The 23,993-nt window shown below is 51.0% G+C and overlaps 1 protein-coding gene across 2 annotated transcripts; it reads left to right on the plus strand.

Moving 5' to 3' along the window:
* Positions 1–2,262: 2,262 nt before the first annotated feature.
* LOC147091834 (uncharacterized) lies at positions 2,263–22,377 on the plus strand. Of its 2 annotated transcripts, none has more exons than XM_085976896.1 (2): positions 2,263–2,495; positions 21,082–22,377. In XM_085976896.1, the coding sequence occupies exon 2, from the start codon at positions 21,181–21,183 to the stop codon at positions 21,964–21,966; it is 786 nt and encodes a 261-aa protein (XP_085833022.1). In that variant the 5' UTR covers positions 2,263–2,495; positions 21,082–21,180; the 3' UTR covers positions 21,967–22,377. The 2 variants fall into 2 exon arrangements, with proteins under 2 accessions (XP_085833022.1, XP_085833021.1); XM_085976895.1 differs by lacking the exon at positions 2,263–2,495 and adding an exon at positions 12,565–12,754.
* The last annotated feature ends 1,616 nt before the right edge of the window (positions 22,378–23,993 follow it).

The raw sequence follows: 23,993 nt of genomic DNA on the forward strand, positions 1-23,993 counted from the left end.
CTCAAGTTTACATAGGGTGGAATGTGGGAGGCCGGCCAGGAGTACATTGGAATAGTCAAGTCTAGAGGGAACAAAGGCGTGGATGAGGGTTTCAGCAGCAGATGAGCTGAGGCAGAGGCGGGGTCGGGTGATGTACCGGCGGCGGAAATAGGCGGTCTTAGTGCTGGCGTGGATATGTAGTCGGAAGCTCATCAGAGTGGGGTGGGGGTTCATATATGACACCACGGTTACGAACAGTCTGGCTCAGCCAGCTGCCCAGGGAGAGGGAGGGAGTCGGTGACGTGGGGACGCAGTTAGTGGCGGGGAGCGGTCTTCCCAACATTCAGCTGGATCAATGTCGGGCAAGCAGTCTGCAATTTAACAGGGCAACTTATGGTACCAAAAATACATTTTTCAACAGAAAATGCTGGAAATACTCAGCTGGCCAGGCAGCATCCGTGGAGAGAGAAACAGAGTTAACGTTTCAGGTCTGGGACCCTTCATCAAGTATTTCCAGCATTTTCTGTTGTTATTTCAGATTCCGCAGTATTTTCCTGTTGTAATATATTTTTCAAGCTGCAGCCATGTGGAGACTCTCCCCCACGTGCCTGAAACCAGCTGCAACACCATGAGCGTTTCTGATTGGCCAGTTGGCACCCCTTGTTCCAAACTCACAATAGATACTTATGCCCTGGTTCACCAATAGGAATCCTTCACTTTCTGATTCTTCATTTGCATACGGCTAGCTATTAAATAGCGCGTCCGGGAGACTTTCTCCATCACAAACCTTCGCGTCCATTCACCACGCCTGAAGTGGCGTCCAGGAGCATCGCCCCGAAAAAGGGGCCGAAGAAAGCGGCCACCAAGAAGCGCAGGAAGACCAGGAAGCACAGGAAGCACAGGAAGCAGAGTTACAGCATCTACATCTACAAGGCACTGAAGCAGGTCCACCCCGACCCGACACCGGCATCTCCTCCAAGGCCATGAGTGTCATGAACTCGTTCGTCACCGACATCTTCGAGTGCATCGCCTGCGAGGCCTCCCGCCTGATCCATTACCCCAAACGCCAGACCATCTCCTCCCGGCCGGGCGATCCAGACCGGGATCCGCTTCCTGCTGCCCGGGGAACTGGCCAAACACGCCGTCTCGGAGGGGACCAAAGCAGTCACCAAATACATCATCAGCTGCAAATAAAGCCTCTCGTTCCTCCCACCTTAAAAACTCAACTCAAAGGCTCTTTTCAGAGCCACTCACCAGATCCAGAAGAGACTATTTATTTTCATTTGACTAATGACATTTGAAATATGGACAGCATAAAAAATGAAACTCTTTAAAAAAAAAAAATGTTTTATCATCCTTTCTTTATTTAACCCTCACTTTCATTTTTTTATCGTATGTTCAGATTTTGATGGTGTTTTTGTAATACAGTATATCGTTAATTTAAAATAGATTGAAATTTAACAAATATATAATAACAAAATGATGCATTGTCACTGCCCTGTTTTGTACAAAGCACTCATTTACAAGCGGGTCGCTGAAAAGCTAAAATAAAATAAAATCTGTCAATTCAGGGACCAGTAATTTTAAAGGATCAATTTGCCATAATTCACAATTTAATAATGAATTATTCAGTCTCACAGATGCCATTTTAATGATTATTCAGTCCCACAGACGCTATAATTTTAATTAAAATGATTATTCAGTCCCACAGATGACAATCTTTAGCAGTAATGATTATTATTTAGTCTCACAAATGCCATAGTTTTAATTATTATTCAGTCTCAGATACCATAATTTTAACGATTATTATTCAATCCCACAGATGCAATAACTTTAACAATAATGATTATTATTCAATCCACAGATGCAATGATTTTAATAACTGGTTAATATTCAGTCCCACAGAGGGCCATCACTTTAACAATAACGAGTCTGAATCACAGACGAGCTCTTATTCCATAAGCCGCCTTTTTCGTTGGTGTCCGAGGTTGGAGCGGTTTGAAAAACGCGCCAATCAGAGGCAGAGATTTGCCGGGTTTTCAGCCAATCAGAAGGCTGGACTGGGCGGGGCCGGCGGCTGCTTTCAAAGCCGCAGCCCGGAGCGGGGAGGAGCAGTTGAAGAACAGAGTTAGAGAGGAGTCCGCCCCCCCCCCCCGGGGAGAAGGGACAGCAGTCGGCCGGCACCTTGGGCAACAAGGGCTCGCCGGTGGGCGGGGCTATGACGTCACCCGCGCGCTGAGGGTTGAACGGCTGATCGGGGGCCACGTGACCCCGGAGCTGGCGGCGGCCTTTTAACACAGTGGGCGGGGCCCCGAGGCGTTGCGGGCTGCGATTGGTGAGCGCAGCTGTCAATCTACGAGTCACAGCCAATAGAAGAGACGGACTCTGAGCGATTTTAAGCGGGGGCTGCGTAGCCGCAGTGCGCATGCTCGGTGCTCCTCGCAGTCCCCGGATGAGGCTCCGGTTTGAGGAAGGAAATAAAATGGCGGCGGGACTGAGGAGCGGCGGATGGTGCGGTGAGTGTGGATCAGAGAATCTCCGACATTTACAGCAGCGCCGGCCTCTCTTAGGCAATCTCTGGGAAGTAGTAGTGGTGGTTACACTTTATCCACCCTGCTAGTAACATCATCAAAAAACTAAAAGTTGTCAAACATGATTTCCCTCTCCGGATAGCTCACCTCCGGATAGCACAAAGTTTCCTGTATATGAATTATGTTATCCTTGATCCATGCGACTATATTACCCCCAACCCCATGAGCCCTAATCTTGTGCAATAACCTTTTATGTGACACCTTATCGAATGCCTTTTGGAAATCCAAATATACTACATCCACTGGTTCCACTTTATCTCCCCTGCTAGTAACATCATCAAAAAACTAATAAATTTGTCAAACATGATTTCCCTTTCATAAAACCATGTTGACTCTGCCGAATCATGTTATGATTTTTCTAAGTGCCCTTGATACCACTTCCTTAACACTGGATTCCAGTTTTTTCCGAATGACTGATGTCGGGCTAACTGGCCTGTAGTGCCCTGTTTTCTCTCTTCCCTCCTTTCTTGAATAGCGGTGTTACATTTGCAACCTTCCAATCCGCTGGGACCATTCCAGAATCTAGGGAATTTTGGAAGATCAAAACCAATGTATCCACTATCTCTTCAGCCACCTCTTTTACAACCCTAGGATGTAGGCCGTCGGGTCCAGGGGATTTGTCGGTTTTCAGTCCTATTAGATTCTCTAGTACTTTTTCTCTACTTATATGAATTACGTTCAGTTCCTCACCCTCATTAGACCCTTGGTTCCCCACCATTTTTGGTGTGCTTTTTGTATCTTCTACTATGAAGACAGATACAAAATATTTGTTTAACGTTTCTGCCATTTCCTTATTCCCCATAATAATTTCTCCTGTCTCAGCCTCTAAGGGACCAATGTTTACTTTTGCTACTCTCTTCCTTCCTACATACTTGTAGAAACTCTTACAATCTGCTTTTAGATTTCTTGCTAGTTTTCTGTCATTGCATTTTTTCCCTTTTAACAATTTTTGGTCAATCTTTGCTGGTTTCTGAAACTCTCAATCCTCAGGCTTACTATTATTCTTTGCAACATTATAAGCTTCTTTCAATCTAATGCTATCCTTACCTTCTTTAGTTAGCCATGGTTCGATCACTTCCTGTGGAGTTTTTGTTTCTCAATGGAATGTATTTTAGTTGAGAATTATGAAATATTTCTTTAAATGCTAGCCACTGCTTATCTACCGCCATACCTTTTAATCTATTTTTCCAATCTACCTCAGCCAACTCGCCCCTCATACCTATGTAATTGGCTTTATTTAAGTTTAAGACACTAGTTTCGGACTTTGGCAAGTCACTCTCAAAATTAATGTGAAGTTCTAACATATTATGATCACTCTGCCCCAGTGGATCCTTTACTATGAGATTGCTAATTAACCCTGTCTTATTACACAATACAAGTTCTAACATTGTTGGTTCCATGACATTTTGTTCCAGGAAACTGTCCCGAATGGATTCCATGAACCCGTCCTGCAGACTCTTGCTCCACAGCCCTGTAGGTAACGGCTCTTCAAGTGTACACCCAAGTACTTTTTAAATGTGCTGAGGGTCTCTGCCTCTACCACCCTTTCAGACAGTGAGTTCCAGACCCCCACCACCCTCTGGGTGAAAGAAATTACATCTGCTCTGTGTTAAGTCTGTGTGTTATAATGAGAATTATTATACAGACCACAAGAGTAAACTTTAACAGGTCTTTACTGGTTGAAGGTCAGGGCGGAACTGCCCAATAAATCATTACACAGCACTTATATACCGGTGTGGTCACCACCGGTATTACAGTATACAGCAGCCAAGATAAAGTAGTGCAACCCTTAAAATAGTTCTCTTAAAGGTGGAACGGTTACATACACTACAATTCTCCCTTTTTAGGTTAACAGTATATCTTCCCATTAAACATAACATCATAACATATATACACAACTTAATGTAAAAACAGTTCACAGATTTAGTCTCTCTGGAGGCTACCTGACTCGGTCCGGATAACGCCTCGGTGGTGTAGTAGTTTTCGGGGGTGTAGTAGGTTCTTTTGGCAAGGTCGATTCGGCTTGAATGTCAGTGTCGGGTTCATCTGGTTCCAGTATCACCGGATCGGAGGTAGATACTATGGGTATCTCTGCTTCATCATTAGGCGTATAGAGTTGTGTAGGTTGTCCCTTTTCGGATGACGCTATGATCTGGTCAGCATGGCGCCTTATTATGCTTTCACCAATGTCCACAGTATACATCAGCGGTCCTAGTCGTGTGCAAATAGTTCCAGGCTGCCATTTCTCGGTACGGTAGTCCCGGGCCAAAACTTGTTGACCTATCTGGAAGGTTCTAGTTGGCCTTTCATTCATGCCTTGAAATTGCCGGTTCTCTACGTCCCTTCTGATGTTTGGCTTGATCAAATCCAGCCGGCATCTTAGTCTTCGATTGAAAAACATCATGGCGGGAGTTTGGTTTGTGACCGCATGTGTTGCATTCCTGTACGCCAACAAGAAGTTATCTACCTTATGTTGTAGATTTATGTCTTCATTACCCATGGCCTTTATGGCCTTCTTGAAGGTCTGGACAAACCTTTCAGCTAATCCATTGGTGGCGGGATGGTATGGGGCGGACGTGTAGTGCTTAACCCCATTTTTTTAAGAACTTCCTGAATTGTTCGGACACAAATTGCGGTCCATTATCAGAACAGATCTGTTCCGGCAGCCCATTCCTGGCAAATATGGTCCTTAATACTGTGATGGTTTTTCCCGTGGTGGTGGAGGACATCTTTATTACCTCCGGCCACTTGGAGTGTGCATCCACCGTGATTAAGAACATTGAGTCCATAAATGGACCAGCAAAGTCGATATGTACCCTTTGCCATGGAGATGAGGGCCACTCCCATGGATGCAGAGGAGCTTGTGGTGGGGCGTTTTGGACCTTCTGGCATCCTAAACAGCTCTTGGTCATTTCTTCGATGTCTCCATCGATACCTGGCCACCACACGAACGCTCTGGCTAGGTTCTTCATTTTCACTCCACCCAGATGCCCCTCGTGAAGCTCCTTTAGCACTTTTTGCTGGAGTTTGGGTGGAATCACCACTCTGGATCCACACATCAAAGTCCCTCGGCACACTGACAGCTGTTCTCTTCTTTGCGAAAATGCTGGCAACAGTGGTTCGCCATGTGCTGGCCATCCCTTCACCGTTAAATCGTAGACTCGTGAGAGAGTCGGGTCATTTCTTGTTTCCTTTTCGATCGTAGAATTTGTTACTGGTAGACATTCCACTATGGTTGAGTGGAACATCTCCACTGGGTCCACTGTAGGCGCCTCTTCTACCGTTGGCAACGGTAGGCGTGATAAACCGTCAGCATTCCCATGCTGTTTTGATCCTTTGTATTCTGTCATATTGGTGTGCCCCTAGGAAAAGGGACCACCTCTGTAGCCTTTGCGCTGTCATAATGGAAACGCCCTTTTTAGGGTTGAATATGGATACCAACGGCTGGTGGTCTGTCAGCAGTGTAAACTTCTGGCCCTGCAGGTAATGATTAAACTTCTTTACTCCCCACACCAGGCTGAGAGCCTCCCTATCTATCTGAGCATAGTTGCGCTCAGCGGAGGTCAATGATCTGGATGCAAATGCGACTGGCCTTTCCGAGCCATTTGGCAACTTGTGTGAGAGTACTGCTCCAATACCATAAGGAGAAGCATCACAAGCTAAACGAATAGGTAGCGTTGGGTTGAAGTGAGCCAACACTTCCTCTGAGGTGATCAATGTCTTGCTTTTGCGAAAGGCCTTCTTACAGTCCTCGCTCCACTTCCATGGTACTTCTTTCTGCAAAAGAGCATTCAGTGGGTGCAGCACCGTGGATAGATTTGGCAGAAACTTATGGTAATAGCTAACCCTAGGAACGATCTCAACTGGGATACATTTTCCGGAGCGGGAGCCTTCACAACAGCTTCGATCGTGTCACGTGACTTGTGCAGCCCCTCCTGGTCAATGACATGACCACAGTACGAGATCCGTTTCTGAAAGAACTCACATTTCTGGCGATTAACTCGAAGGCCATATTCCTTCAACCTGGTGAGCACCAGTTTCAAATTTGCAAGGTGTCCCTCATCGTCATCTCCTGTAATCAGGATATCGTCCAAGTAACATTGAGTGCTTGGAATTCCCTGTAATACCTGCTCCATGGCCCTCTGCCAAATTGCCGAAGCCACTCCAAAAACCAGTCTATTATATCGATACAAGCCTCTGTGCGTGCTGATTGTGAGATACTGGCGCGACTCTTCCTCAACTTCCATCTGTAAGTACGCTTGCGCCAGGTCTATCTTGGTGAAGCATTTCCCGCCAGACAATGAAGCAAAGATATCCTCAATCCGCGGAAGCGGATATTGCACCGTGTGAAGCACCGGATTAACTGTGATCTTGAAGTCTCCACAGATGCGGACCTTCCCCGGTTCCCCTGGCTTGTTACTCGATGAACGCTTCATGACGGGAACAATGGGCGTGGCCCACTCACTCCAGTCCACCTTAGACAGTACTCCTGAACGTTCCAGCCCTTCCAGCTCAGCTTCCACAGCAGGTCGTATCGCATACGGCACCGGTCTGGCTTTGAAAAATTTTGGGTTTGCATGTTCTGCAATCTTGATTTTTGCCTTAATTCCACTCAGTGTTCCCAGTCCCTGTTGGAACACCTCTTTAGCCTCATCCAATATTCTGGACAATCGTTCAGGTTTGACATCTTTTTTTCTGGAATCTACCGTTATTGCGTTTAGGGAGTGCCAGTCCATATTTATTTTCCTGATCCACTCCCGTCCCAGAAGTGGTGGACCTCCCTCAGGTAGTACATATAAGTCCATTCCTTGGTGTTCTTTGCCCTTGTGTATCACCTTGACTTTTATCTTTCTGATGGGGTATACTTTTTGCCCCGTGTATGTCTGCAATACTATCTCCGTATCCCGTAGGGTAATATGTTTGAATAACTTTTTGTAATCTTGCTTATTTATGACCGTCAACGCCGATCTGGTGTCCAATTCCATCTTCACTTGGACTCCTGCTATCTGCAGTGTGACCCAGATAGTTTGTCGGTCAGCTTCCTTACTCACGTTGTGAATTCTCAGACTACCCAGTTCCTTGCTGTTGGAGTCTGAATCCGAATTCTGTTCATCCGAACTCTTCTCAGCCACCTTATGTACCTTTCTGCACTTTTCCTGTGGTGACTTTTTGTTGCTGGTCTTCTTTCCTGACCGGCATACTTTAGCTATGTGACCAAGCTTGCCACTTTTCTACATTCGTGGTTTTTAAACCAGCATTGGTTCTGATCGTGTGTTGTCTTCCCACAACGATAACATTTCATTGTACCCGAAGCCATTTGATCTACGCTGAGTACCGCTGCCTTCAGCTGCATTTCCGCAGTGCCTCTCGCTGCGGCTTCGTGCGATGCTGCAATAGTGACAGCCTTATCCAGTGTAAGATCATTCTCTTCAAGCAACCGCTTTTGTGTTCCTTCTTTCGACAATCCACACACGAATTTGTCTCTCAGTGCCTCTGTCAGGCTTTCCCCAAACTGGCAGTATTTCGCTAGCTTGCACAGTTCAATTAAATACTCCACGTTGCTTTCCTCTTTCAGTTGCGTTCTCGCATAAAATTTAAATCATTCCGCTAACATCAGCGGTGTGGGGTTCAAATGATTCTTCAGGACAGCAACAATTTTAGCAAAAGTCTGATCCACCGGTTTAGCTGGTGATAGAAAATGCTTCAATAGCCCGTATGTCTTCGCACCCATTGAGTTTAGTAAGGTTAGTGCTTTATCTTCATCTGATATTTTATTTGCCTTACAATATATCTCTATGCGTTCTACATACGTGGCCCAATCTTCAACATCGGGATCGAAATCGTTGATGTTACCACACGTAGGCATCCTCGCGATCTTCTTGAGAAACAAAATAATAATTTTTTTTTTTTTTTTTTTACGAAATGGCGGTTTCCCGCGCTTGTCTTCTTCCCCCGCCTCTGAAAATGGCGGCTTCCCGCGTTTGCCTTTCTCCCCCGCTGGCTGTAATGGCGATTGCCGTATTGCTGCATTCGCCCTCCCCCAGCGGTTTTCAAATCACGCCTCCCAGCCCCTCTTGCAGTCCGGTCCTTTCCCCCCCCGGCTGCGGCTGAGTTCTCCGCGTTTTAAAAAAAAAATTCTCCCGCGCCTTACGCTGACCCGGTCGCTGCGCCTCGCGGCCTCAGTAGCTGCCCGGCCTTTCTCACCGGTCGCGGTCGAGCTCTCTCTCGACGCTGTTGCATCTCCCAGCCCGCTTGTAGCCCGGTCTCTCTCACCGGCTGTGTTTGCATTCACCGCGGCTTCCATGCCTTACGCTGCCCCAGTCTCAGCGCCTCTGGCCCCGATTTCTGTCCGGCTCTTTTCCCCGGCCGTGGTCGAGTTCTCCGCCCTTATATCCTCCGTTTTTTTATTTTTTTATTTTCTGCCCTACTCACAGTCAACGTGGCCGACTTGCTGCTCGTCGTTGATCGGCTTACCCACCACCGTGATAGAAGGGATGATCACTGCCTGTTGCTGATGGAAGGCTTCGTGTCAGAATTCTTCCTTTTCTCTGCAGACCCGAGTCTTCTCTCAGCAGAATGATGAGGGCGGATGCCTCCTCTCGACGCCCGTTAAACTGCCTTGGATGTATCTCTGCCGCAGGGTAAGATCGTACTCGTCGCCACTGTTAAGTCTGTGTGTTATAATGAGAATTATTATACAGACCACAAGAGTAAACTTTAACAGGTCTTTACTGGTTGAAGGTCAGGGCGGAACTGCCCAATAAATCATTACACAGCACTTATATACCGGTGTGGTCACCACCGGTATTACAGTATACAGCAGCCAAGATAAAGTAGTGCAACCCTTAAAATAGTTCTCTTAAAGGTGGAACGGTTACATACACTACACTCTGCACCCTCTAGTGGGTGGACTGGGGAGAAAGGTCTTTACTAGCCGAGGCATAGAATATAAGAGCTGGGAGGTAATGCGTGAACTGTATAGCTAGGCCGCAGCTAGAATACTGCGTGCAGTTCTGGTCAACACATTACAGGAAGGATGTGATTGCATTACAGAGGGTGCAGCGGAGATTTATGGGGATTTTGCCTAGGCTGGGGAATTTTTGCTATGGAAAGATTGGATAGGCTGGGGTTGTTTTCTTTGGAACAGAGAAGGCCAAGGGGAGACTCGATTGAGGTGTATCAAATTATTAGGGGCCTAGATAGAGTGGATAGGAAAGACCTATTTCCCTTAGCAGAAGGGTCAATAATCAGGGGGGCATAGATTTAAAGCAGATGGTCAAAGGATTAGAGGGGTTTTGAGGTGAGTTTTTCACACCCAGAGGGTGGTGGAGGTCTGGAACTCACTGCTTGAAAGGGTGGTAGAGGCAGAGAACCTCATCACGTTTAAAAACTGCTTGGATATGCACTTGAAGTGCCGTAAGCTACCAGGCTACGGACCAAGTGCTGGAAGGTGGGATTAGAGTGGATAGATCTTTGTCAGCCGGCTCAGACAAGATGGGCCGAATGGTGGCCTTCTGTGCAGTAAATTTCTATGATTGTGTAACCCAGGGAGGATGGGCCCAGTGAGATCAGACAGTGTGTAACCCGGGGAGGATGGGCCCAGTGAGATCAGACAGTGTGTAACCCAGGGAGGATGGGTCCAGTGAGATCAGACAGTGTGTAACCCGGGGAGGATGGGCCCAGTGAGATCAGACAGTGTGTAACCCAGGGAGGATGGGTCCAGTGAGATCAGACAGTGTGTAACCCGGGGAGGATGGGCCCAGTGAGATCAGACAGTGTGTAACCCGGGGAGGATGGGCCCAGTGAGATCAGACAGTGTGTAACCCGGGGAGGATGGGCCTAGTGAGATCAGACAGTGTGTAACCCGGGGAGGATGGGCCCAGTGAGATCAGACAGTGTGTAACCCGGGGAGGATGGGTCCAGTGAGATCAGACAGTGTGTTACCCGGGGAGGATGGGCCCAGTGAGATCAGGCAGTGTGTAACCCGGGGAGGATGGGTCCAGTGAGATCAGACTGTGTGTTACCCGGGGAGGATGGGCCCAGTGAGATCAGGCAGTGTGTAACCCGGGGAGGATGGGCCCAGTGAGATCAGACAGTGTGTAACCCGGGGAGGATGGGCCTAGTGAGATCAGACAGTGTGTAACCCGGGGAGGATGGGCCTAGTGAGATCAGACAGTGTGTAACCCGGGGAGGATGGGCCCAGTGAAATCAGACAGTGTGTAACCCGGGGAGGATGGGCCCAGTGAGATCAGACAGTGTGTAACCCGGGGAGGATGGGCCCAGTGTGATCAGACAGTGTGTAACCCGGGGAGAATGGGCCCAGTGAGATCAGACAGTGTGTAACCCGGGGAGGATGGGCCCAGTGAGATCAGACAGTGTGTAACCCGGGGAGGATGGGCCCAGTGAGATCAGACAGTGTGTAACACGGGGAGGATGGGCCTAGTGAGATCAGACAGTGTATAACCCGGGGAGGATGGGCCCAGTGAGATCAGACAGTGTGTAACCCGGGGAGGATGGGCCCAGTGAGATCAGACAGTGTGTAACCTGGGGAGGATGGGCCCAGTGAGATCAGACAGTGTGTAACCCGGGGAGGATGGGCCCAGTGAGATCAGACAGTGTGTAACCCGGGGAGGATGGGCCCAGTGAGATCAGACAGTGTGTAACCCGGGGAGGATGAGCCCAGTGAGATCAGACAGTGTGTAACCTGGGGAGGATGGGCCCAGTGAGATCAGACAGTGTGTAACCTGGGGAGGATGGGCCCAGTGAGATCAGACAGTGTGTAACCCGGGGAGGATGGGCCCAGTGAGATCAGACAGTGTGTAACCCGGGGAGGATGGGCCCAGTGAGATCAGACAGCGTGTAACCCGGGGAGGATGGGCCCAGTGAGATCAGACAGTGTGTAACCCGGGGAGGATGGGCCCAGTGAGATCAGACAGTGTGTAACCCAGGGAGGATGGGCCCAGTGAGATCAGACAGTGTGTAACCCGGGGAGGATGGGCCCAGTGAGATCAGACAGTGTGTAACCCGGGGAGGATGAGCCCAGTGAGATCAGACAGTGTGTAACCTGGGGAGGATGGGCCCAGTGAGATCAGACAGTGTGTAACCCGGGGAGGATGGGCCCAGTGAGATCAGACAGTGTGTAACCTGGGGAGGATGGGCCCAGTGAGATCAGACAGTGTGTAACCCGGGGAGGATGGGCCCAGTGAGATCAGACAGTGTGTAACCCGGGGAGGATGGGCCCAGTGAGATCAGACAGTGTGTAACCCGGGGAGGATGGGCCCAGTGAGATCAGACAGTGTGTAACCTGGGGAGGATGGGCCCAGTGAGATCAGACAATGTGTAACCCGGAGAGGATGAGTCCAGTGAGATCAGACAGTGTGTAACCCGGGGAGGATGGGCCCAGTGAGATCAGACAGTGTGTAACCCGGGGAGGATGGGCCCAGTGAGATCAGACAGTGTGTAACCCGGGGAGGATGGGCCCAGTGAGATCAGACAGTGTGTAACCCGGGGAGGATGGGCCCAGTGAGATCAGACAGTGTGTAACCTGGGGAGGATGGGCCCAGTGAGATCAGACAATGTGTAACCCGGAGAGGATGGGTCCAGTGAGATCAGACAGTGTGTTACCCGGGGAGGATGGGCCCAGTGAGATCAGACAGTGTGTAACCTGGGGAGGATGAGCCCAGTGAGATCAGACAGTGTGTAACCCGGGGAGGATGGGCCCAGTGAGATCAGACAGTGTGTAACCCGGGGAGGATGGGCCCAGTGAGATCAGACTGTTACCTGGGAAAGATGGCCCCAGCTTCGGTTTGCCTAAAGCACAGGGAAATTGTACATTTCTATCCAGAACTTTGGTGATTTGCTGGAAGCCCAGGCAGGCGTGGCGGGGATCTGAGAAAAGGGACAACATCAGACAAAAGCACTCGGACCCAAACTTTTATTGTTATTAAGCAGAAGAAAAGTCTACATTACATTACTTCACACTATTCATGTTGTTATTTTCAGTCCTGCCATAATTAGATCTCCCGGTGAAAGACTGAGTGATTGAGAAAGGTCCACAGCTGAGAGTAAACAGGGATTGTAGACTGAGGAACGACAGCAGGTGAACCAACACAGGATTGTGAGAGCACCAACTGGAGAGAACTCTTCCGATTCAAAGAGCTTCCAGAGATCGACTGGGGGAAAAGGTCAGCGAGAGTCCCATTGACTAAGATACACACTGGTCCCGGAGATGGACTCGGGAGAAAGGTCAGAGAGCCCCATTGATTCAGATACACACTGGTCCTGGAGATGGACCCTCCCGCACTCGCCCCCCCGACCCTCCCGCGCTCGCCCCCCGACCCTCCCTCGCTCGACCCCCGACCCTCCCGCGCTCTCCCCCGACCCTCCCGCGCTCGACCCCGACCCTCCCTCGCTCGACCCCGACCCTCCCGCGCTCGACCCCGACCCTCCCTCGCTCGACCCCGACCCTCCCGCGCTCTCCCCCGACCCTCCCGCGCTCTCCCCCGACCCTCCCTCGCTCGACCCCGACCCTCCCGCGCTCGACCCCCGACCCTCCCGCGCTCGACCCCCGACCCTCCCGCGCTCTCCCCCGACCCTCCCGCGCTCGCCCCCCGACCCTCCCGCGCTCTCCCCCCGACCCTCCCGCGCTCTCCCCCGACCCTCCCTCGCTCGACCCCGACCCTCCCGCGCTCGACCCCCGACCCTCCCTCGCTCGACCCCGACCCTCCCGCGCTCTCCCCCGACCCTCCCGCGCTCTCCCCCGACCCTCCCTCGCTCGACCCCGACCCTCCCGCGCTCGACCCCCGACCCTCCCTCGCTCGACCCCGACCCTCCCGCGCTCGACCCCCGACCCTCCCGCGCTCGACCCCCGACCCTCCCTCGCTCGACCCCGACCCTCCCGCGCTCTCCCCCGACCCTCCCTCGCTCGACCCCGACCCTCCCGCGCTCTCCCCCGACCCTCCCGCGCTCTCCCCCGACCCTCCCGCGCTCGCCCCCCGACCCTCCCGCGCTCTCCCCCCGACCCTCCCGCACTCTCCCCCGACCCTCCCGCGCTCTCCCCCCGACCCTCCCGCGCTCTCCCCCCGACCCTCCCGCGCTCTCCCCCCGACCCTCCCGCGCTCTCCCCCGACCCTCCCGCGCTCTCCCCCCGACCCTCCCGCGCTCTCCCCCCGACCCTCCCGCGCTCTCCCCCCGACCCTCCCGCGCTCTCCCCCCGACCCTCCCGCGCTCTCCCCCGACCCTCCCGCGCTCTCCCCCGACCCTCCCGCGCTCTCCCCCCGACCCTCCCGCGCTCTCCCCCGACCCTCCCGCGCTCTCCCCCGACCCTCCCGCGCTCTCCCCCCGACCCTCCCGCGCTCTCCCCCCGACCCTCCCGCGCTCTCCCCCCGACCCTCCCGCGCTCTCCCCCCGACCCTCCCGCGCTCGACCCCCGACCCTCCCGCGCTCTCCCCCCGACCCTCCCGCGCTCTCCCCCCGACCCTCCCGCGCTCTCCCCCGACCCTCCCGCGCTCGACCCCCGACCCTCCCGCGCTCTCCCCCCGACCCTCCCGCGCTCTCCCCCCGACCCTCCCGCGCTCTCCCCCCGACCCTCCCGCGCTCTCCCCCCGACCCTCCCGCGCTCTCCCCCCGACCCTCCCGCGCTCTCCCCCCGACCCTCCCGCCCTCTCCCCCGACCCTCCCGCGCTCTCCCCCCGACCCTCCCGCGCTCGCCCCCCGGCCCTCCCGCGCTCGCCCTGATGGGGCCCTTCTCAACTAAACCAAGCGGTGCAGTAAAGCACCCCCAAAATCAAGGCCCTGCTTGTGGGGTCAGTGATCAGGCCCCAGGAACCGGTACAAGTGAACAAAGTCAGGGTCAAGACCCTGCTCCTGGGGAAGGTGATCAGGCCGCAGGAACCAGTAGAAGTGAAGCGACTCCTTCTCCCGGAGATTTATTAAACGTGAATACTCCAAGAGTTGACCAAAAATCAGGTTACTAATATTAATCAAGGAGTCAATTTCTGCTGTAAGGAGGGATGATACCTTAGCAGGTTCCTCTAATGAGGCCATATGGGTAGAACTTAAAAACAAAAAGGGGGCAAGCACTTTACTGGGAGTGTACTACAGGCCCCCAAACAGTAAGGGGGAGATAGAGGAACAGATATGTAGCCAAATCTCAGAGAAGTGTAGAAATAATAGGGTAAGAATTGTTGGGGATTTCAACTTCCCCAATATTAACTGGGATAGTCAGAGTGTGAAAGGCTTAGAGGGTGTGGAATTCTTAAAGTGCATCCAGGAGAGCTTTTTCAGGCCAACATGTAGAAAGTCCGACAAGAGAGGGGGCGGTACTGGACCTAATTCGAGGGAATGTAGCAGGGCAAGTGGGAGAAGCGTTAGTAGGAGAGCATTTTGGTGACAGTGACCATAATTCGGTGAGATTTAAAGTAGTTATGGAAAAGGACAAAGATGGACCGGAAATAAAGGTTCTAAATTGGGGGAAGGCCGATTTTAATATGATAAGGCAGGATCTGGCCAAAGTGGACTGGGATCAGCTACTTGTAGGAAAATCCACATCAGAGCAGTGGGAGTCTTTCAGAAAGGAATTAGAGAGAGTACAACGCCAACATGTTCCCGTAAAGGTCAAGTGTGGGACCAACAAGCCCAGGGAACCCTGGATGTCAAGGGATATAGGAGAATGGTTTAGGAAAAAAAGGGAGGCTTTTGGCAAATACAAAGGACTAAAAACAGTGGAAGCCCTGGAGGAGTATAGAAAGTGCAGGGGGATACTTAAAAAAGAAATTAGGAGAACGAAGAGGGGTCATGAAAAAACACTGGCGGGCAAAATAAAGGAAAATCCCAAGGTGTTTTATTAGTATATTAAGGGCAAGAGGATAACCAGGGAAAGAGTAGGGCCCATTAGGGACCTAAGTGGCAATCTGTGTGTAGAGCCAGAAGATGTAGGTGAGGTTTTAAATTAATATTTTGCATCTGTGTTCACTATGGAGAAGGACAATGTAGGCATAGAAGTCAGGCAGGGGAATTGTGATATACTTGAACAAATTAGTATTGAGAGGGAGGAGGTACTAGTGGTTTTAGCGGGCTTAAAAGTGGATAAACCCCCAGGCCCAGACGAGATGTATCCCAGCCTGCTGTGTGAGGCAAGGGAGGAGATTGCAGGGGCTCTGACACAAATTTTCAGAACCTCTCTGGCCACAGGGGAGTTGCCAGAGGACTGGAGAACAGCTAATGTAGCACCGTTATTCAAGAAGGGCAGTAGTAGGGATAAACCAGGGAATTACAGGCCAGTGAGCCGAACATCAGTGGTAGGGAAATTATTGGAAAAAATTCTGAGGGACAGAATTAGTCTCCACTTGGAGAGGCAAGGATTAATCAAGGATAGTCAGCATGGCTTTGTCAGGGGGAGATCATGTCTAACCAATTTGATTGAATTTTTTGATGGGGGTGACTAGGTGTGTGGATGAGGGCAGTCCAGTTGATGTAGTCTACATGGACTTCAGTAAGGCTTTTGACAAAGTCCCACATGGGAGACTGGTCAAGCAGGTAAGAGCCCATGGGATCTAGGGCAATTTGGCACATTGGATCCAAAATTGGCTTAGTGGCATGAGGTAGAGGGTGATGGTCAAAGGTTGTTTTTGTGACTGGAAGCCTGTGTCCAGTGGTGTACCACAGGGTCTGGGTCCTTTGCTGTTTGTAGTGTACATCAATGATTTAGATATGAATGTAGGAGGTATGATCAGTAAGTTCGCAGATGACACGAAAATTGGTGGAGTGGCGAGGAGGGAAGCCTCAGGCTACAGGAGAATATAGACGGGTTGGTTAGATGGGCAGCACAGTGGCAAATGGAATTTAACCCTGAGAAGTGTGAGGTGATGCATTTTGGGAGGACTAACAAGGGAATACACAATAAATGGTAGAACCCTAGGAAGGACAGAGGATCAGAGGGACCTTGGTGTGCATGTACATAGATCCCTGAGGGCAGCAGGACAGTTAGATAAGGTGGTTAAGAAGGCATATGGGATACTTGCCTTCATTAGCCGAGGCATAGAATATAAGAGCAGGGAGGTTATGATGGAGCTGTACAAAACGCTAGCTGGGCCACAGCTGGAATACTGTGTGCAGTTCTGGTTGCCACACTATAGGAAGAATGTGATTGCTTTGGAGAAGGTGCAGAGGAGATTCACCAGGGTGTTACCTGGGCTGGAGTGCTTCAGCTATGAAGAGAGACTGGACAGGCTGGGGTTGTTTTCCTTGGAGCAGAGAAGGCTGAGGGGGGACCTGATTGAGGTGTACAAAATTATGAGGGGCATAGATAGGGTAGATAGAAAGGAACTTTTCCCCTTAGTAGAGGGGTCAATAACCAGGGGGCATAGTTTCAAGGTAAGGGGCAGGAGGTTTAGAGGGGATTTGAGGAAAAGGTTTTTCACCCAGAGGGTGGTTGGAATCTGGAACTCACTGCCTGAAAGGGTGGTAGAGGCAGGAACCCTCCCAACATTCAAGAAGCATTTAGATGAGCACTTGAAACACCATAGCATACAAGGCTACGGACCAAGTGCTGGAAAATGGGATTAGAATAGGCAGGGCTTGATGGCCGGTGTGGACACGATGGGCCGAAGGGCCCCTTTCTGTGCTGTATAAATCTATGACTCTATGGTAACACTCTTGCCTCTGAGGCATAAGGTTGTGGGTTCAAGTCCCACTCCAGAGACTTGAGCACAAAGTTCAGGCTGACACTCCAGTGCAGTACTGAGGCACTGTCAGAGGTGGCGTCTTTCGGATGAGACATTAAACTGAGGCCCTGTCTGCTCTCTCAGGTGGATGTAAAAGATCCCATGACACTATTTTGAGAAAGAAAGACTTGCATTTATATAGTGCTTTCATGACCAGCAGATGTCTTGAAGTGCTTCACAGCCAATGAAGTACTTTTGAGGTGTAGTCACTGTTGTAATGTGGGAAAGAGCAGGGGAAATATCCCCGGTGTCCTAGCCAATGTTTATCCCTCAATCAATGTAACAAAAGGATAATAGCAAAATACTGCGGATGCTGGAAATCTGAAATAACAACAGGAAATGCTGGAAACACTCAGCAGGCCAGGCAACATCCGTAGAGAGAGAAACAGAGTTAACAAAAAGATAGATTACCTGGTCATTATCACATTGCTGTTTGTGGGAGCTTGCTGTGCGCTGTTTGACTGCCGCATTTCCTACATTACAACAGTGACTACACTTCAAAAGTACTTCATTGGCTGTAAAGCACTTTGGGACGTCCGGTGGTGGTGAAAGGCGCTATAGAAATGCAAGTGTTTCTTTCTTCACTGGTCTCACCAGCGACCTCTACTGGCTGATGGTTGATTGACAGACGATAGTCCGCGCATGCGCACAGGGAGCGGTGGTTTGGACAGAGTCCGGCACAGCGATCAAGGGTAATAACCACGCATGCCCAGAGGGAGCCAACCCCCCTCCCCCACTCTGAGCAGCACCTGCGCGGTCGGCTGCTGCCGGACGGAGTCGGCGCGCGCTATTCCGGGGAAAGGCCTTGATGTCAGTTCCAGAGTCGCGATCGGTGACGCAAAGTGAGTTTTCTCCGCTCCGATTGGGTGGAGAATCGCGCAGGGTTGGGGGGAGTGGTGGATCGGGAGAGAATAAAGAGAAATAGAAAAACCTGAGAGGCCGCGAGGCCCTGGACCGAGCGGCGGCAGTTGGACGGTGCACGTGATCTCCTCGGGGACACATGACCTGGGCCCAGGGCCTGATTGACGGGAGCTTCCAACTAATAGGGAGCGAGCGGGGCGGGGCTGGAGGAGCGAGCTGGCGGCGGGTCCTCCAACCAACCAATCGGGGAGCCCGAGGGGCGGGACTAGCGCCGGCTGATTGTCTGATCCACAGGGCAGCGAGTTTCTCCAGTCCCTTGTTCAGGGCCCGGGGCCAGGGGAGGCTGTTTGCCTTTATTCCCCTTATTGGACACAAGGCTCTTTGGCCCACAACACACTGGCTCAGGTTTTAATAGAGACTTTTAAAATTCATCAATAAAAGCAGATAAACCTCGTGCTTCTGTGGAACAAACTTTCTAATATTTTATAGAATCACAGAATGGTTACAGCACAGAAGGATGCCATTCAGCCCGTTGAGCCCGTGCCGGCTCTCTGCAAGACCACTTCAGCTAGTCCCACTCCCCGCCCTTTCCCCGTAACCCTGCAAATTTCTTTACTTCAGGCACTTATACAATTCCCTTTTGAAAGCCGTGATTGAATCTGCCTCCACCACCCTTTTCAGGCAGTGCATTCCAGATCCTAACCACTCGCTGAGTAAAAAAGTTTTTCCTCATGTCGCCTTTGGTTCTTCTGCCAATCACCTTAAATCTGTGTCCTCTGGTTGTCGACCCTTCCGCCAATGGGAACAGTTTCTCTCTCTACTCTGTCCAGAACCCTCATGATTTTGAACACCTCTATCAAATCTCATCTCAACCTTCTCTGCTCTAAGGAGAATAACCCCAGCTTCTCGAGTCCATCCACCTAACTGAAGTCCCTCATCCCTTATCCCTGGAACCATTCTTGTAAATCTGAGGCCTTCATAAAGTGTGATGCCCAGAATTGGACACAATACTCCAGTTGAGGCCGAACCAGTGTTTTATAAAGGTTCATCATAACCTCCTTGCTTTTGGACTCTATGCCTCTATTTATTAAGCCCAGGATCCCGCACGCTTTTTTAACTGCTTTCTCAACCTGCCCTGCCACCTTCAATGATTTGTGCACACATACCCCCAGGTCTCTCTGTTCATGCACACATTTTAGACTTATACCCTTTAGTTTATATTGCCTCTCCTCATTCTTCCTACCAAAATATATCCGTTCACACTTTTCTGCATTAAATTTCATCTCCCATGTGTCCGCCCATTCCACCAGCATGTCTATGTCCTCTTGAAGTCTATCACTATCCTCCTCACTGTTCACTATACTTCCAAGTTTTGTGTCATCTGCATATTTTGAAACTGTGCCCTGTACACCCACATCTAAGTCATTAATATATATATATATATTAATCAAGAAAAGCAGTGGTCCTAGTACCGACCCCTGGGGAACACCACTGTGTACCTTCCTCCAGTCTGAAAAACAACCGTTCACCACTACTCTCTGTTTCCTGTCACTTTGCCAATTCTGTATCCATGCTGCCACTGTCCCTTTTATTTCATGGCCTTCAACTTTGCTGGCAAGCCTATTATGTGGCACTTGTCGAACGCCCTTTGGAAATCCATGTACAACATGTTAACTGCATTGCCCTCATCAACCCTCTCTGTTACCTCATCAAAAACCTCTATCAGAATCAGAGCGCCGGGCCAGGCAGACGTGCGGCCAGGGCCCTCGCACCATGAAACCCAGGGTGCAGCGCCTCCCCCATCCGAGCCGCCGCTTCCCGGTTTCTTCAGCCGGTTCCACCAAGCCCGACTCGGGTCAAAGGACAGGAGCCAGGCTCCCAGAATGGCCCGCGGCCCCGGGGAGCATGCGCACTCTCAGCAGGGAAATCAGCATGTTGGATAGAGTGGTTTCTGGGGTGCGGGGAATTGTGGGTGCTGCGGCCGCCATTAGTCAGTGGCTGTAGGGAAGAGTTTTACTGCAGGCTGACGGAAGGTAGGTCCCTGGCTGCCTGTGTGGGTCTTTTTGTTGCTTCAGTTTGAGCTGGAGTGGAGATGGAGGAAAAGCTGCTGGGTTTATCCCCCTGTACTTCTGAGCCCAGGAGGACCCAACAATTTCCAATGTGTGACAGTCAAGAGGTGGATTCTGGGGGAGATTAGGTTGTTACACAGACACTGTCCCTACAATGTAAAAGAATATTGTTTTAGGAATAGGTATTTCTGTAGAGGCTTTTAATCCAGTTTACATCTGCAGATTTGTTTTAATTCATTCTTGGGATGTGGGCGTCGCTCGCAAGACCAGAATATGTTGCCAATCCCCATGTTCCCGTTGAGAAGGTGATGGTGGGCCGCCTTCTTGAACCGCTGCAGTCCGTGTGGTGAAGGTACTCCCACAATGCTGTTGTGTAAGGAGTTCCAGGATTTTCACCCAGTGATGATGTAGCAACGGCGATATATGTCCAAGTCAGGATGGTGTGTGACTTGGAGAACTTGGAGGTGATGGTGCTCCCATGCACCTTCTGCCTTTGTCCTTCTAGGTGCTGGAGGTTGCGGGTTTTGGAGGTTCTGTCAAAGTTCTGGTCGAGTTACAGATGTATAAAGTTCCTTTCCTTTGCCCCCTCCCACTCCCTCTCTCTCTCTCTCTCTCTCTCTCTCTCTCTCTCTCTCTCTCTCTCCTCCCATAGAGGCCAGAGGCCCAGACCAGGTGGCAGATTCCCTTCACTGAGGGACATTAGTGAACCAGTGGGATTTTATGATAATCCGGCAGCTTTCATGGTCACTTTTTTCTAGTGCCGGCCCCACAAATGACCAGATACATTGAGCTCAATTTCACAACCTGCCTCTTTAGTGGGTTCTCTCTCACGCTCCCTGTTTTAAATTCATTTTACAGGGTATTAGAAGGGGAGGATTTGCAGATGGGAAACTCAAACCACACATCATCTGACAGTCACTCGATTCATCAGGAACTGAATATCATCGGCCTTTGAATATGGAAGCAAAAAGCACCGTTCACAGCGGGGAGAAACCGTACACGTGTTCTGTGTGTGGACAAGGCTTCAGCCAATCCTCTGGCCTATCGAGACACAAGCACATTCACACCGGGGAGAGGCCGTTCACCTGCTCTGAGTGTGGGAAGGGATTCACTCAGGCATCCACCCTGCTGACACACCAGCGAGTTCACACTGGGGAGAGGCCGTTCACCTGCTCTGAGTGTGGGAAGGGATTCACTGATCCATCCAACCTGCTGAGACACCAGCGAGTTCACTCTGATGAGAGACCTTTTAACTGCTCGGACTGTGGGAAGTGTTTTAAAACTTCCTGGGAACTGATATGCCATCAACGTGTTCACACTGACGAGAGACCGTTCAGGTGCTCTCACTGCGGGACTGCGTTCAGGCAGTCATCTGATCTCACTGTCCACCAGCGCACTCACACTGGGGAGAGGCCGTTCACCTGCTCCACGTGTGGGAAGGGATTCAGTCGCTCATCCACCCTGTTGAATCACCAGCGAGTTCACTCTGACGAGAGACCTTTTAAATGCTCGAACTGTGGGAAGTGCTTTAAAAGTTCCGGGGAACTGATACACCATCAACGTGCTCACACTGGGGAGAGACCTTTCAGGTGCTCTCACTGCGGGACTGGGTTCAGGCGAACATCTGAGCTCACTGTACACCAGCGCACTCACACTGGGGAGAGGCCGTTCACCTGCTCCGTGTGTGGGAAGGGATTCACTCAGTCATCCAACCTGCTGAATCACCAGCGAGTTCACAAGTGACTGCAAGGGTTGGATTCTGCTGCTGTTGCTGCTGTTAATCACATCCAGGACTGAACCATGTTCATTCTGACAGGTGGGGATTGTTTCTGCTGATGTTAATAACTCCGGGAACTGGGCTGGAGTTTAATATTCTGGATAGATGTCAAATAAACCAGCTTTGTTTTAAACACATTGTTTAGATTTTCTTCTTTCCCACCTGAGTGTTTAGCATCACCTGGCTGGAGCTTAGAAAGGACAATCTGGGGGAGGATCGTACGGCGGGAACAGAACTCCAGCCTGGACACAGTCCTTCAGGGCCACACTGAGAGGGGCAAACGGAACTTTGGTCTTTCTTCTCTCTCTTCACTGACTGCAAAGTTGCCGTGTGGGTTAATCTCGAGGCGTGTGAGAAACGTGTCCCAGCCGCTCTCTGCCATGGTTCAGAGCTCCTAGGCACGGAACAGAAGGCTCCTTTTAGGTATGTACCCCAGTGCTTTTTTTTTTAATGGCCTTATTAACCTGTGTTGCTACTTTTAGTGATTTGTGTATTTGTATCCCTAGATCCCTCTGCTCCTCCAGCCCATTTAGACTCTTAGGGGGAAATTCGGTGGCACCCCCTTTGGGTCGCTAACGTCACCGGGGCTAATTTTAGCCCGCCGAAAAAGTTAGCACCCCTGCGCATTATATTCAGCGGTGGCGCCCCAAGCAGGAGGCGGGGTGCTACTGGAAGCGCTCCCCTCCCTCTTTGAGGCACTACCAGTGAATTTCACGGTGCTTTGTGAAACAGCACCATGCCTGTTGGCACATAGCACCGTGTCATAGCAGACCTCCCTCCCTGATTGAAGTGGAGGGGCATAGCACTGCGCACACCAGGGCCCTGCTGGACCACTGGGGAGCGGGGTGTCAGATCAAGAAGAGTGCCGGGCTGAGCGATCATGGCCAGCACCCCGAGGAAGAAAGGGAAAGGGGGCAGGTGCTGGCAGTCAGCCAAAATAAAATGCTGCCGCCCAACACCTGCATTTTCAGTGGCGTCGCCGCGGCTGCAGGAACAACCGCTGACCCTGTCAGACATATCGTCCGGCAATAGGTCAGGGGTCGCATACCCAAGGTTGCAGCCGGGGTGCTGCGCATGGCGATGACGTCATTGCCGGCGGTGCAGTGCCGCGGGGCGCTACCGTCTACCGCCACCGCTAACCTCCCGCTGAATATCGCGGGAGGCACAAAGCAACCCAATTTCACCCCCTTGTCCAAATAGTGAGTGGCCTCCTTATTCTTCCCACCAAAACACACCCTCTCACACTGATCTACAGTGAAATTCATTTGCCAATTATACGCCCATTCTGAAATTTATTAATGTCTTCTTGCATTTTGTCTTCCTCAGGATTAACTCTACCTCCCAATTTGGTGTCCTCAACAAACTTTGAAATTGTACCTCTGATTCCCGAGTCCAAATCGTTTCTGTAAATGGTGAACAACAGTGATCCCAGCACCGATCCCTGTGGAACACCACTTCCCACCTTTTGCCAGTCTGAGTAGCTACTCCCAACCCCTACTCTCTGTTTTCTGTTTTGTGACCAGCTTGCTATCCATAACAGTATGTAAGATCTACAAGATGACCCAGGTCAGGCCGTGTGGAGGGAAGGGCCAGGCAGCAGAATGGATGGAAAGCTGGCTACAAAACAGGAATCAGAGGGTTGGAGTTAAGGGAAGTTTGTAGCGATCTTTCCATCCATTCTGCTGCCTGGCCCTTGACTCCACACGGCCTGACCGTGGTCATCTTGTAGACCGTACATACTGCAGACACAGTGCACCAGTGGTGGAGGGGGTGGATATTGAGTCCTGTGGCAGGGGCACTGATGAAGTGGATTTCTCTGTCCGTGAGTTTTGAGGCATCGCTAGTGGCATTTTTCACCTCTTTCCACCTTTTTAAAAAAAACCTTGCTGCCAGTTTATTAAAGCCATTAACAGCCGCTCGGGTGGGACACAGCAATAAATGAGGCCTTGTTTCCCTCAGAATGACAGGCCTGATCCCGAGTTAGAAAACATTT

This window comes from Somniosus microcephalus, unplaced genomic scaffold (assembly GCF_052327205.1).
Source record: "Somniosus microcephalus isolate GS21.2 unplaced genomic scaffold, FLI_Smic_1.0 unresolved_chr3, whole genome shotgun sequence".
In the NCBI taxonomy this organism is placed as follows: Eukaryota; Metazoa; Chordata; class Chondrichthyes; order Squaliformes; family Somniosidae; genus Somniosus; species Somniosus microcephalus.

Bases quoted from the DNA above. Each gene is read 5' to 3' on its own strand.
- LOC147091834 (XM_085976896.1), top strand. From the start codon at position 21,181: ATGGAAGCAAAAAGCACCGTTCACAGCGGGGAGAAACCGTACACGTGT.